This window comes from Rutilus rutilus, assembly GCF_951802725.1.
Source record: "Rutilus rutilus genome assembly, chromosome: 13".
Taxonomy (NCBI): domain Eukaryota; kingdom Metazoa; phylum Chordata; class Actinopteri; order Cypriniformes; family Leuciscidae; genus Rutilus; species Rutilus rutilus.
Window position 1 is genome coordinate 16,332,119 of NC_140218.1, and position 15,147 is coordinate 16,347,265.

The 15,147-nt window shown below is 36.5% G+C and overlaps 1 protein-coding gene across 12 annotated transcripts in view; it reads left to right on the top strand.

Annotated features, from left to right (window-relative positions):
• The window catches only part of eya4 (EYA transcriptional coactivator and phosphatase 4), a 37,480-nt gene extending 23,201 nt beyond the window's left edge, over positions 1–14,279 (top strand). For 5 of the 12 annotated variants that reach the window (XM_084429236.1, XM_084429244.1, XM_084429246.1 and 2 more), the window contains 10 exons: positions 897–1,077; positions 2,566–2,702; positions 2,854–2,937; positions 5,201–5,290; positions 5,408–5,466; positions 5,650–5,810; positions 6,487–6,601; positions 6,694–6,815; positions 9,906–10,006; positions 13,366–14,258. In XM_084429236.1, the coding sequence (XP_084285362.1) occupies positions 897–1,077; positions 2,566–2,702; positions 2,854–2,937; positions 5,201–5,290; positions 5,408–5,466; positions 5,650–5,810; positions 6,487–6,601; positions 6,694–6,815; positions 9,906–10,006; positions 13,366–13,446 (1,131 nt within the window). In that variant the 3' untranslated portion in view covers positions 13,447–14,258. Of the gene's footprint in view, positions 1–896; positions 1,078–2,565; positions 2,703–2,853; positions 2,938–5,200; positions 5,291–5,407; positions 5,467–5,649; positions 5,811–6,486; positions 6,602–6,693; positions 6,816–9,905; positions 10,007–10,062; positions 10,164–13,365 lie in introns of all 12 variants that reach the window. The other 7 variants (XM_084429240.1, XM_084429245.1, XM_084429242.1 and 4 more) reach the window with 5 other exon arrangements.
• The last annotated feature ends 868 nt before the right edge of the window (positions 14,280–15,147 follow it).

Genomic DNA, 15,147 nt, shown 5'->3' on the forward strand with positions numbered 1-15,147 from the left:
AAGCAGTAGTGGTGTTTCGCTGAGAGCGTTTTACTGCAGCGTTCATGTTCTTGAGCGAGTGAGTCAGTGACAGTTTTAGAGTCATCTCCCGTAAGAGATCCGTCTGTGTCTGTGCATGTAAAACTCTTTTAAAGATACAAGAGAAGTGATAAAAAGCTGGCCAGAAATCTGTGAGTTCCAGTCCTATTACTTTATCTTTTTCTCTCTTTATTGTTCCCCTGATGAACTCCCTCTCTCTTTATTGTTCATTAATTTAAGAACATAAAACCTATATTCTTTCCACATTTCGCTGAATTATAGGGGAGAGCGGGGCTAGTTGTCACACTCCAGGGTTTATTTCTCAGGGTAGATTGACTGTATATTGGCTACAAAAAAGTTATTGAATATATCCACCGTTATTGCTTTGGGGAAAAAAGGTAATTGAATATTTCCTTCGTTATTGCTTAGGGAAAAAAAGTTATTGAATATTTCTACCTTTATTGCTTAGGGAAAAAAAGAGAGTTTATTCATTGACCTTTTGTGACAACATACCCCAATAGTGGGCTTCAAACTCATCACACTAGAATTGGGTAAGTTGTCACAATGAAACTTGCGATTAAAGAGATTTTTCATAAGATAAAATAATCATAAAACAACTAATGAATTTATTTTAGAGTAGACAGCATATGTTTTAATGATTAAATCCTATACATTTAAAACATGAATTCACCAACCTGAATTAAGAATACCCTTGTATACTTTCCAGTCAGTATTTGGGTTGGAGTTCGTATTTGTAATTGATGAAACGAAAAATTATTATTATATATATATTTTAATTTTAAAATAACCTGTTTTATGCATTCAAATTTTTAGGGTTACAGTCCATCTGTAATATATATATTTTTGTTTGTTTGTAGCAGGAATATCCCTCCTATACAACTTTTGGGCAGAATCAGTATGCTCAGTATTACTCCACCTCCTCCTACGGTTCCTACATGACATCTAACAGCTCATTGGACGGCACAGGTTCAGTCTCCACCTATCAGCTGCAAGACTCCACCCCCATCATCACAGGGCAAGCAGCTGACCTGAATCCAGGTAAACACAAGTTTCAAGTTTTCTCTTTTACTGCATCTGCAAACCAAACCCTAGCTACCTCTTCGCAATGGCCTGGCACCAATCCTAGCATCATGGCAGCGGCTTTTGCACGGGCAGTTTTCCTCAGAAAGCTTAAAAATACAATTAAATATCTCTACTCTTGTCTGTTATCTGTCAAACTTGGGAAAATTGCCATTGTAGTTAAGGTTAATCATTCCAATAGAGCAGCAAATGACGCAGTTGAAAGTTTGAATGGATGTTAAAATGTTCTGTTACAGGGCTTTTGGCACGAAGATGTCGTGTACTGTAGTTGTTGATTATGTTAGATAGAGCGATGGGGATAGGGGGGTTTTGTCCAGCAGGCCCAAAATTCAGTGGGGTCCTAGAGCTGCATTTCTCAGTGATTTAGCTTGGCTGCAGTTCAGCAGAGCTCATTACAGTAAACTTGCTCACACGCATACTCACACACACTATATTCTATCAGACGTGCCAGTTTTCCACTTTCATGACTCATGTAAAATGTGTGTGTTTTTCTTTAAATATCTAAAATAAAAAACAAACTTAAAATGTACATATAGAAGCATTGTCACTTTAGATCCCCTGATTAAAATAAAATACTGTGAGAGCAAATCCTTATCTTTATTTCGGCATTATCTGAATATAAAGCATTAAGTGAAATTTTCATCAAAAAACTGAAAACTTTTATTAATTGTTTTTTAAATTATTATTAACTTTTATGATTAAGGCACAAACATGCATATTTAAGCCAAGGACCAATGTTTAAGACTAGTCCCAGAATAAAATGCATGAGCTGTTTTAACTGAAAGCTACTTGCTCTGACATATCTTAAAATATGTCAGTGTCATTGTTTTGTCTCAAGATGCACACCAGTAATATTTTTTTCTAAGGCACGTTTATAAAAGCTACTTAAATGCCCTAATTGAACTAAGGTTTAGTCCAAGCCCTGTCTGTAAAACCAGGCCTTAAAGGGATACTTCACCGATTAGCATTAAGCTTTTTATCAGTAGAAACCCGGTGGTATTTTCGAAGGACCGTGCTTCCCTCCCTCTCGTCCCCCTGAGACGAGAGATTTCTGTATTGTGTGTCTGGAAAAAAACTTTTTTGGCCAGAGGCTAGAGACTACAGCCAGTAGTAGGAGCTCATCCCACGATCTCACGATTAAACGGCGTCTTTTCAGTTTCGAGTCAACTAGTAGCCTAGTTGTATCATTTCTTCGGATACTGCCCTCTGTAACCGGTAGGCGTGGCTTGGGAGTGGCCTCGTAGGGCAGCGAAGCAAGTGCATTCTGGGAGTTGTTGTCTTTCATCCACATTTTCTGGCTTTTCTCAGTCTAGAAGGCACCAACTTCTAAAATAATTCCACATTTCTACTACATAAATGACCCAATTTAAATACACATTCATCTTTCCAGCTGTGAAATATCCCTTTAATGTGTCTCATAAATGTTTCTTGGTTACCCATGGTCAGGTGAGTTTGAGGCGGGGCAGAGCCCATCCACACCTATCAAAGAGATGGAGGACCGGGCGTGCCGAGGGGGCGGGGCTAAAGCAAGAGGGCGGGGCAGAAAGAACAACCCCTCCCCACCACCTGACAGTGATCTTGAGGTATGTTCAGATAGATAGATGGATGCATGGATACAAACCTCATAAATGCACATACAGTTGAAGCAGATGCTTAAATCATCTAATGTACATAATACTCTCTCACTACCTAATCCTTATGTCATCACTGACATGTGTCTGCATGTTTTTACAGAGGGTGTTTGTTTGGGATCTGGATGAGACAATCATTGTGTTTCACTCACTCCTCACAGGCTCCTATGCACAGAAATATGGCAAGGTGAGAGCAAACACACGTACTATGCACACATTAAACACACGCCTCCCTCCACTATAGTAACAGTAAGTGTCCTCCTGCGATTCCTGATTATTCTTAGTAAGCTGACAATGTGTAAGGTGGTGTCAGTGATCTGATAACAGCAATAAATGGTTAAAGCAAAACCGATCAGCACACAGAATTTAGTTACCCTGATTTCTTTCTTGCTGACATTCTGGTGGCTTCCTTACTATACGTCACCAGAACGCTGTTAAAGCAATGTTACATGTTGGTTTACGGTTTGACATAAAAACCTTGATTTTATAGGTCGTCAACTCGGTTGTCTTCTGTTACTGGGTTTTTGAGTCGACTTCTGCTAATTATCAACATTTATATGTGCGTGTAAATGCGCTGATTGTTTTTTTTTTCTTGCTCTATAAAGCTTCCTCATACACTGAAAAAATGTAGGATTTACTTTTGAAACAATTTTTACTCAGAAATAGCTAGTAAATGTTACAAATAATTACGAAGAAACAGCAACCAACGCATTGTATTTGCTTGTAAAACGTACCCCAATAAGCTTTATTTACAACTTTGAAAAATGATTTTTTTTTACAGTGTATATCTCCAGATTGCAATGGTAAAATTAGAATCTTGACCCTATATTTTGAGTCCCTCAACTGTGCGCTTCTATCATAAGAAAAGAGTACAGATGAACACAGAGTAATTAGATTTAGCACTTTGACGGCCGGACTCAAGGAGTGTGAAGCGTCAGACTTCTTGTGACACCTTCCCTGACTTCTTGTCGTTCAGTTGGTGAGAGACATAGAGACAGCTGCGGCTATTCACGGCTCTGGGGCTATTTCTGCAGGCTCTGTGACGATGAAAACCCTCCGTTCTTAGGCACTCCCGTCAGAGACATTGCACATGCTGTCACGCTCAAGCGCCAGCACACAAGCACACACACCGATCTACGAGTTAATCACTGCAAAGATTGTGAAATTACCAAACCTCAGAGTTCAAAAGTGGGGAAAGCAGCTCTACGGCAGTATTTCTTGAATTGTTTATTTTGATTGAAAAAAATCCACCTCAATTATTTTTGAACGTATGCTTAGATTAAGTTTAAACATTTTCAAACAGTTGAATCATCATTTCCAATCTCTGTCAGTTTTGCCATTAACTTTGTGTGTGTGTGCTTTTCTATTCTCGTTCACTGTCTCAGCCAATCACCTCTGAGCCAACAAACTCCATCACATATGATGATTTTTACAGCTGGGTGCCCTCCCCCTCTCTCGTTCTTTCACTGTGTGTGTGTGTGTGTGTGTGTAGTTTGAAGGGTGAGAGTGTCTGATGTTCTGAGACAAGTGTAGAATCTGTCATCATTTGATGGAAACGGGGAACATTATATTCAGCAAGCAAAATGCGCATGTAATTTGTTGATATTGAGCCAAAACTGCAGAATTAGTGGCTAAGTAACCCGCACTCTTAATAACTGATTTTATTGGTAGTCCTCCAACAATCTGGTTAGCATTTGTTCTGTTTTCATAGATCATTTCAGTATTTTTTTTTTTAATATATCAATGTTGTATTTTGTATAAATATACTTGAAAAAAAAAATCATATATCTGGAAAAACAAACAAAATTATGTTTATTTTGACAGACTTGCAATGTTTTTTTCTCTCCCAAAATCGGAATGCATGAGGGTTAAAATTAAGTTATTCAAATCATTATTAAATTATTAATACTATTATAAATAATACTTCTCTCATTGACTTCAAAATGTAACTGGCATCAATTATGTCATTGTCATTTTTGCATACTGAATTGCGTTTGGTCCTCTGACTGTCTTACATCTATTTGCATATTAATTCCAACTTATGATCTATCTTAACTTGTTCTTTTCATATATTTAATCATTTACAGTTATAGCTGCCTTTACACTGACAAAGGCTCAATTTGCCATTTTGATGAGCTGTGCGTGTTGCAGTGCATTCTGGGATTGCTTTCTCTACAATACATTCAAAGCTACCGTAAATTTTGACAAAAAAACAAAATTCCTTTTTGAACAGCCTTTGCATCAGGAGTGTGTCTTTGACTCCTTAAAAATGTCCAAAAAACAAAGGACGCACACTTGAGTGTCCCGACAACAGCAAAACAGCTCCAGTGCAAAACTGTCTAAAACTTTAACTATGCTAGGTTTGTTATTGCTGCTGCCGCTGCCGTTGATGATGATGATGATGAGTTATCAAGTAAAAATGTCCTAATAATTCATATTTAAATTCTCAGGACCCTCCTCTGGCTGTGACTCTTGGTTTAAGGATGGAGGAGATGATCTTCAATCTTGCTGATACACATCTATTTTTTAATGATTTAGAGGTAAGTAAACTCCTTTCCCTTTGTCTGACTTGTATCATTTTTCTTCCAATCAGAGTGTTTGTAACTCTGTGGCCCCCTGCTGGTTAACTGTAGTAACCACACTATGTGTTTTAACAGGAGTGTGACCAGGTGCACATTGATGACGCCTCTTCAGATGATAACGGACAGGACCTCGGGTGAGTTTAACAGCACTGTAATTTAATTGTTATAACAGAATTTAAACATTGATTTCAAACTATTCTTACATTTAAAGACACCTATTACTTATTCAATGCCGCTGTCAGAATATGCCCTTAAATATGACTGAATATGTATTTTACTTGTACGTAAAACAAGACTGTTATTGTTATTATCAACAGTACTTACAGTTTTGCCACTGATGGCTTCCATGCAGCTGCAACAAGCGCAAGTCTCTGCCTAGCAACAGGTGTTAGGGGCGGAGTCGACTGGATGAGGAAGTTAGCCTTCCGATACAGAAGAGTCAAGGAGATGTACTGCACCTACAAAAACAATGTGGGAGGTGAGATTTGATTACAAATACAAATATCTTCAAAGTAATTTTTACAGGATTAATTCTACATTTCGATAGCAGTGCTATTAATTTTGTTGCGCTATTATAATTTTTATTCGTTTTTAACGAAAATATTTCTATTTAGCTATAATTTATTTTTATTTCAGTTTTAGTAATTTTAGTACTTTATTTTAAGTTATTCATCTGATATTTTATTTTATTTAAGCTTTCAATTAACGAAAATGTTTTTTTTTTTTTTTTTTTGATTTTATGGATCACAGTTTAACTTCAGTATTCAGCATTATGAATAATAATTCAAGCATTCGGATAATGGCTTTTCCACCATTGTGGAATCCCACAATGCAACGTCATCTGATTTTTTTTAAGTTGTGACAGAAAATGACCAAACCTGCACTGATTCCACAGTCAGATTGTAAATATAGTATGTTCTGACATTGTATTAACAAAATGCTATTAAATGTAGTAATATCTTGTTGATGATAACAAGAATAAAAGTGATGTTTTGATAATTGAATGGTTAAGCATTCAAATCTTAACCCTAATGGTTAATTCATGAACGATCTGAATTGCGCCCATTATTAACTCCAGGTTTCTCCCATATATATTCATACCATAAAACACGCACTAGTTATGAATGTGTGGTTTTGTTCATGATCTTTTTCAGGGTTGCTGGGGCCGGCTAAGAGAGAGGCGTGGCTCCAGCTGAGGGCAGAGGTTGAGGCTCTCACGGACTCATGGCTGACCACTGCGCTCAAGTCCCTGTCAATCATCAGCTCCAGGTCTGTCTCTTCAGCATCATCAGCCTCTACCATTAAGAACTATAGCTTATGCAGCAAAACAATCTCTCTCTCTCTCTCACATGCACACACAGGAGTAACTGTGTCAACGTCTTGGTGACAACGACACAGTTAATACCTGCGCTCGCGAAGGTGCTGTTGTATAGCCTGGGCTCGGTGTTTCCCGTTGAAAACATTTACAGCGCAACCAAAATAGGTGAGTTCTGTTACACTGGTTCATACAGCAAGACTTCTCCTTGGGTTCATCATGTTTTATTTCCATACTCTTTTTCTGCAGTCAGGGGTAAAGTAGAGTTCAGTCCAATTTGTGTGTGTGTGTGTGGAACATGCTTTGGCTCGCATTAAATCATAAATCAAAACAGATCAGGCTGACCTGGTCACAGCATTCCCATTCACTCTCTGTCTACTCATGTGGAATTGATTCTGATTGGCTGATCTCTCATCATCTGCCAGCGTTAAGTTCTTCTTTCGTTCCGCTTCTTCATAAACAGCCGTCTTCATTCACAGTGGGTTTATTCCACTCTATTTGAGCTGATATGTTGCTTCCGGTGATTGTGATTCCTGTGTAAATACAGATACAACTGCTTTTCCTTTCTTATTTTGAATCTGAACTCTGAAAAACGTGCTATTTGTTTCCTTAAAATAATTTCATGACTAATTACTAAAGCTAAAAATATATTAAAATTAATTTAATTTAAATAAAGAAAAAGACAGTATCAGTTAAATTTAATTTAAATGTTATTTGTCCTGTTTTCTCTCTTTAATTTAAAAAGTCATTTGTACCATTTTCTTTCTTTAAAAAAATATATATATATACAGTGGTGGTCAAAATTGATGGCACCCCTGATAAATATGATAAAAAATGGCTGTAAAAAATAAATCTGCATTGTTTATCCTTTTGATCTTTCATTCAAAAAATTCGCAAAAATCTAACCTTTCATTGAAGTAAAAGAATTGAAATTGGGGGGTAAATCACATTATGAAATAAATGTTTTTCTCCAAAACACGCTGGCCATAATTGTTGGCACCCCTAGAATTTTTAATGAGAAAAATATCTCTGAAGTATATTCCCATTAATATTTACCTTTTTTTGACTAGGAACATGAAATTGTCCAGCTATGACTTCTTGTTTCACAGGAGTTTAAATATGAGGAAACACAAAGGCCAAATTCCCTTAATCATCCATCACAATGAGTAAAACCAAAGAATATAATTCTGATGTGCAGCAAAAGATTGTTGAGCTTCACAAAATAGAAAGTGGCTGTAAGACAATAGCTAAAGAATTGAAAATCCCCATTTTGACCATCAGGGCAATAATTAAGAAGTTATAATCAACTAAAGATGTTACGAATCTGCCAGGAAGAGGACGTGTGTCTATATTGTCTTAATGGATGGTGAGGAGGAAAGTTTGAGTGGCCAAAGACTCTTCAAGGATCACAGATGGAGAATTGCAGAGATTACTTGAGTCTTGGGGTCAGAAAGCCTAAAAAAAATTATCAAACAACCCCTAAATCACCACATGTTGTTTGGGAGGGTTTCAAGAAAAATCCTCCTCGCTCCTCCAAAAATAAACTCCAGCATATTCAGTGGTCAGACACGACTGGATCTTCAAAAGGGACTGGATTCTATGGTCAGATGAAACTAAAAAAAAGGGCTTTTTGGCAGCAAACCCAGCAGATGTGTTCGGTGCAAACAGGGATGAAGAGTCCCCCATGCCTACGGTTAAATATACTCCTGGATCTTATATGTTGTGGGCCTATTTATTTGCTGGAGGTCCTGGACATCTTGTTCAGATACATGGTATTATGGATTCTAGCAAATACAAACAGATAAAAAATCAAAACCTGACGGCCTCTGCTAGAAATCTTATAATGGGCCGTGGTTGGATCTTCCATCAGGACAACGGTCCAAAACAAACATCAAAATCAACACAAAAATGTGTAACTGAGCACAAAATGAAGCTTCTGCCATGACCGTCACAGTTCCCTGACCTGATGAGTGGAGTGAACTGAAGAGAAGAAGAGCCAACATGAACTTGTGAATCTGAAGGATCTGGAGAGATTCTGTATGGAGGAATGGTCTCTGATCTCTTGTCAGGTGTTCTCCAAACTCATCAGGCATTATAGGAGAAAACTCAGATCTGTTATCTTGGCAAAAGGAGGTTGCAAAAAGTATTTAATAACAGGGTGCCAACAATTATGGCCAGCGTGTTTTGGAGAAAAACATTTATTTCATAATGTGATTTACCCCCCACTTTCAATTCTTTTACTTCAATGAAAGGTTCGATTTTTGTGAATTTTTTGAATGAAAGATCAAAAGGATAAACAATGCAGATTTATTTTTTACAGCCATTTTTTTATCATATTTATCAGGGGTGCCATCAATTTTGACCACCACTGTATATATATATATATATTTATATAAAAAAATCCATAAACTAAAATCCAAATACTATTTGTAAATGTTTATGATTTCTTTTTATGTTGCCACTACAACATTTAATTTAAAATCTAAATGTTATTTGTACTTTTTTTATTTTATTTCTTTTTCTATATCCATTAAATAAAATGTAAATGTTATTTGTAAATTTTTATGCTTTCTTTTTGTTGCCATTACAACAAAATTTAAGATTTAAGTTAATTTAAAATCTAAATGTTATTTGTACTTTTAATTTAATCTAAAAATATCCATAAAAGATTAAATACAAATGTTATTTGTACATTTTTGTTTTCTTTTTGTTGCCATTACACAATTTAATTGAATTATTATACGTTATTGTATTTATTTTTAAATGTTATTTGAACATTTTTGTTTTCCTTTTTTGTTTTCTTTTACAATTTAATTTAAAATACAAATGTTATTTGTACTGTTTTTTATTTCATTTCTAAATGTTGTTTGTAAAAAAAATAAAATAAAAAAAAAACATTTATTGCAAAAACATTATTGAAGGAGCTTGTTTCAAATCAAATCCATCATCTTCTGTGACTACACCAAAATGCTTAGCTGTCTTGTCGACCCAAAGCCCGATTCCACACAATTACAAATCTAATGCTCACTGTCATGGTAACCGTAAGAACAAAATGTTTGTGAGGTCAGGGTTTGTCTGTGTGCGAGAGCGACTGTCGGTTTGAATTCATCCTGTTTTTTTTTGTTTTTTTTCTTCAAATGGGAAAAAAAGCATCTCTTTTTCTTTCTGCTCTCAAATAGTCAGGCAGCCTAATGCGGCTCGCTCAGTTCCGAGTGTGTGCTTGTTAGTGTGTGATAAGTCTATGCCTTGTTTCCGCAGGTAAAGAGAGCTGTTTTGAACGTATAGTATCCAGGTTTGGCACTAACATAACGTATGTTGTGATTGGCGATGGGCGCGATGAGGAGCATGCAGCCAGCCAGGTAAAATCTCACCTCTGACCCCAAGCCTCTGACCTCTCACCTTGTTTATGTTGCAGGCAAAGAGAGTTGCTTTGAGCGCGTAATGCAGAGGTTTGGCAGGAAGGTAGTGTATGTTGTTATTGGGGATGGTGTGGAAGAGGAGCAGGCCGCTGCCAAGGTAACGACCCCCAGGTGAACCAGAAGCAGTGTGTGACTTCTCAGATTGGACTTCCTGCCTGTGTGTGCCGTAGAGCTTTAGATGAAAACTGATCGGCAGCTTGTGTGCTTCATTTATTTCCTCGTCTGTAGTCATCCGCCTCTAATGTGGATGTCAGTAGCGGTTGCTTTTTTTCCTCTTATCATCTGAGACTAGCTTTTCTTTCTCAGATCCCAAGCGATCTAGAACAGAGCTATTCAACTGAGGGTTCTCTAAGTTCCCAGGCATCTAATAGGACACCAATACTAACTCTGTCTGAGATTAGATTCTGATTGTGTGCTGAACCTAAAGACCCAGTTGAATACTTTTGTTCTAGGAAACTACTGTGCAGCATTTCTAAACAAAGTTTGTGCAATGATGTACGTTTTAATGTACACTATACTGTTCAAAAGTTTGGAGTCTGAAAGATTTTTTTTTTTTTTTTTTGCAAGGATGCATTAAATTGTTCAAAAGTAAAGACGGTTACAAATATTTTATTTTATTTTAAACAGATACTGTTCTTTTGAACTTATTCATAAATGAACTATTATGCTTTCCACAAAAATATTAAACAGAACAACCGGTTTCAACATTGATAAGAAATGTTTCTTGAGCACCAAATATCAGAATGATTTCTGAAGGATCATGTGACACTGAAGACTGGAGTAATGATGCTGAAAATACAGCGTTACCATCACAGGAATAAATACATTTTCTATTCAAATAGAATACGGTTATTTTAAATTGTAATAATATATTTAACAATATTACTGTATTTTGATGAAATAAATGTAGGCTTGTTGAGCATAACAGACTTCTCTCAAAAACATGACAAAATCTTACTGACCCCAAACTCTTGAACGGTAGATTCAAGATTTTTTGCGAAAAGGGTGTTTCTGTTTCGCAAGTCTTTAGCTTGCTAGGGTGAAGGATTTGTAAAGGGTTTATTTAAAATTTCTAAATCAATTTAGTTTATGATATGAAATGAATAATATATACAATTCATATGAATAATATTTAGATTGTACTGAAAGCACTTTACAATGAGGTTCAATTTGTTAACATTAATAAAGTATTACTATAATTAACTCTTTCCCTGCCAGTGTTTTTGAAAACAGTTGCCACCGCCGACATTTTTAATAATTTTTACAAAAGTTTCACGGCCCCCAGAATATTTTGTTGTATAAACATCTGAACGTGCAAAAAAAAAAAAAGTTTTATTCTAGCTTCATGCATTCTTTTTTTAAATCAACACTTTAATGTGGGTAAGTTTCATTAAAAAAAGCAACATTTTGAGCAAAAAGCTGAGAAAATGGCGTTTGTCAGAAACTACGTCTGGATCGGATTCACAGCAATGATCAAAACATAGATAGAGTCCATCAACACCCCCAAAGCTTCAAAGTCCTAACCACTTCCTGGGTCGATATTTCACTCGGCAGTTTTCTTTTCATTCGGCATTATCAGAGCCCGTCTACGGAGAGCTGACCACTCCCTGTTAAGTCCTATTGTACCGATTTATGGTTGTAGTTCCACCAGAGTTCCACTGGGGGCGATCGCCCATGAGTGCAGAATGAATGGGAGTCTATGGGGCTAGACGGCTAAATGTGTCTCTTTCACCCGATTGCCGTTGAGAAATCTCAGATTTGAGTGTAGATTTTGTAAGTTCAACATGGGTTATAGGTCGAAAGTTGAATGAACGAGTACTTGTGTCCTTTCGATTTCTTACAGGTTGAGTTGTTGCCCATTACACGCTAGCATTCTGCTAATGAACGCTGATTGGTCAGTGAAGGACTGATTACGACCAGAGATACCGCTTGATGGCATCGTGGCATCCGAAGCGGGACCAGAAACAAACAAAAACTCGTCTAGAACGTGTATTTACCTGTGTTGTCGATGCCTCGAGAGAAAAGAAAGTGCAGAGCGCGAAAGCACCAAAGTGACTGAAGGATTGCCGTAAAGCAGTATCTCTGGTCGTACGATGTGTATGACGTCATTGACATTTTAAAATACTTTTTAAAGGGATACTCCACTTTTTTCGGAAATAAGCTCATTTTACATCTCCCCCAGAGTTAAACAGTTGAGTTTTACCGTTTAAGAATCCATTCAGCCGAACTCCGGGTCTGACGGTACCACTTTTAGCATAGCTTAGCACAGATCATTGATTCTGATGAGTCCAGTAGCATTTCTTTCAAAATGACCAAAGAGTTTCAATATTTTTCCTATTTAAAACTTGACTCTTCTGTAGTTAAACCGTGTACTAAGATCGACGGAAAATGAAAAGTTGCGATTTTCTAACTGTTTAACTCTGGGGGAGATGTAAAATGAGCATATTTCCGAAAAAAGTGGAGTATCCCTTTAAAGCAAATAAGTGGCTCTTAAAAAATCGAACACCCAGCAATGTGTAATTTCTTTGCATCTCCTTTCGAATACAACATTCTTTTCGAAAACATTTGATTTTGAGGGGTACAGCGCCATAGACCTCCATTCATTCTGCACTCGTCCTGTGAGCGCCCTCATATGGAACCAGAGTGGAACTGCAACCAGTTCAGAAGCCGGAAGTTAACTGAGAGTGGAACTTCTCCCCTTATTAGACATTCTCTGGGGCATTATGCTGTTTAATGTTGATGACCGCGTTATTTTACATTATGCATGTACTTGCTGTGGCTTGTTTCGGCTTCTTCTTCGCCTGTGTTTTGATCAGGAGATTCTGTACTCTGTCAGAAGGCGTCCTAGCGCCCCCTACTGCATAACAGTGGAAAGCCGGAAATGTCCGTCAAAGGCGGGGAAAGAGTTAAAATGAACATTTAACTTGGATTAATAAACAATGTAAAATACTGTTAATTAAAAATCATATACAATATTAATAAAATGAACCTTTGTGTAAAGTGTTACGGTTTTTGAGCTATCTAATAAAAATGTGTTTGTAAATGCTTCACTAAACTCTTTATAAACCCTCTGTAGATAGTTGTGGACTAAATAATGTATCAGAGAATGTTGTTGTTATTAATTTGTTCTATATGTGGTCTGGTTGATGGATCTCTCACCGCGTTTTCAGGAATGAAGAGAACTGTTGTGAACTATAACCAACTTTAAGAATAGACCAAATCTTAGTGGCTGACTCCGTAAATGAATGTTCAGCAAGGATCTTTTCAAACTCAAACTCACAGTGTGTTTGTCCCCACAGCACAACATGCCCTTCTGGCGGATATCCAGCCACTCTGACCTGCTTGCCCTCCATCAAGCACTGGAGTTCGAGTACCTGTAACACTCGACACCTGTATCATAGGCCTTTTTTGTACAACTATTTAAGAACAAGAGTACACTGCAATCTCTTTTTATGTTGTTGTTGTTGTTGTCTTTTTGATTATTTTTAAGAAAACTCTGGCTTTTAAGATAATTCTGCACTGTCTTAAGAAGACTAGGACAGACTAGTATGAGGGGAAAAAGGGATTATAATGGTCAAACCAGGCTTGTAAAGAGCTTACTAAGGTCTTACGTCACACACACTGCATTTCATGTCTGAATGAGGCGAGTTCTTCCAGGGTTGAGGTGAACCCTTGAAAGCGCATATATCCACACTCATCTACAGGAGCTTTATCTCTGTCTGTACTGTAGACTTCATCTCCACTTAAACAACAAGCGATGTACTCTAACAAGGAGCATTTAGAATAGACACACAACTCATGTAAATTATTTTACAGGAACTAGATTAAACACTAAAGGACGCTGTGTTTTCACATGGTATCGTTTTGATTTTGTCTGGGTTTTTTTGTAAGTTTTTGACAAAAAAAAGTCTGTGTATAATTTGTTGTGCCTTATAAGATGTTTCGTGTGTCAGTTTTTATTTTGAGAATGTATGTAGATAAACGAAAAATGTAAACATTTGAGATTTTCTTGAGTTCTCTATTTTCTAAATGTTAAAAAAAAACACTTAATCTGCTGTCAATACTGGTGCCTCTGAACGAAAGACATTTACAATCCAAAGATTTTTTGTTTTCTGTGAGGAAACGCTCATTTGTATTTTGATTTAAATCATGACAGATGGAAAGAAAAGGAAAATAAAAGTCAAGCATCAGAAAAAAAAAATCTTTTAAATCTTTATTAGGTTTGGCTAATTTTTTGTTGTGTTGTAACTTTAGCATTTTGCTGTAGTTTCATCCTGATTTAACACTGGTTGCATAGTGCTGAGGTTTCTTATTTAGGTAATGCAAGTCCCAACTACACTATTTTTCAATGTAATTAAAAAAAGCTTTTCAAAAGCATGTTCACTTTAACTGAATGACAGACATTCATACAGTTTTAAAGCCACGCAATTTGTATTTTTGTTATAAAGTATTCCTGTATTCTTTTTAAGAGTATGCGCTGTTAAATACTACAATTGCACAAAGCGTCACAAGAGATGGCGTTAACCCTTTCATGCATGAATTATAACCACAGTCAGGATTGTTTTTTATTTCTCATGGCATGAAAAAAGTTTGATTTTTACACATTTTAGAGATTTTCAGATGTCCTCTTGATTGGAACTGAAGAGATACTGTATTAAACAGTAAAAACACCATATACTGTGTATTAAACCAATTAATAAAATGGTATAAAATCATGCGAGAACTAAAATATATACTATAAGATATAATACAGCTTCAATTATTTTAAATGCAATTGAGTTTGTTTCCAGCAGAAAAGAACTTCATACACTTGTCTGATTTCGTAGCTCCATCAAAATCTCGACAACTGGTGAAAGTACCACTCTATGGGAACCCAAATCCGACTACCTGAGTGTGTATTTACTCTTATTAGCTGATAATTCTGATTATCTTCAAAATAGACCAATTTAGCTCAACTCTGAGAAACCCTCAGAAATTTACATTTTCAAATCTCATCTAAAATGCTGTGTTGGAGGTAACATTGCAAGTAACACGTTTTATGTGATCAGATTAATTAACACATTACATGTAATGGCCTTCAA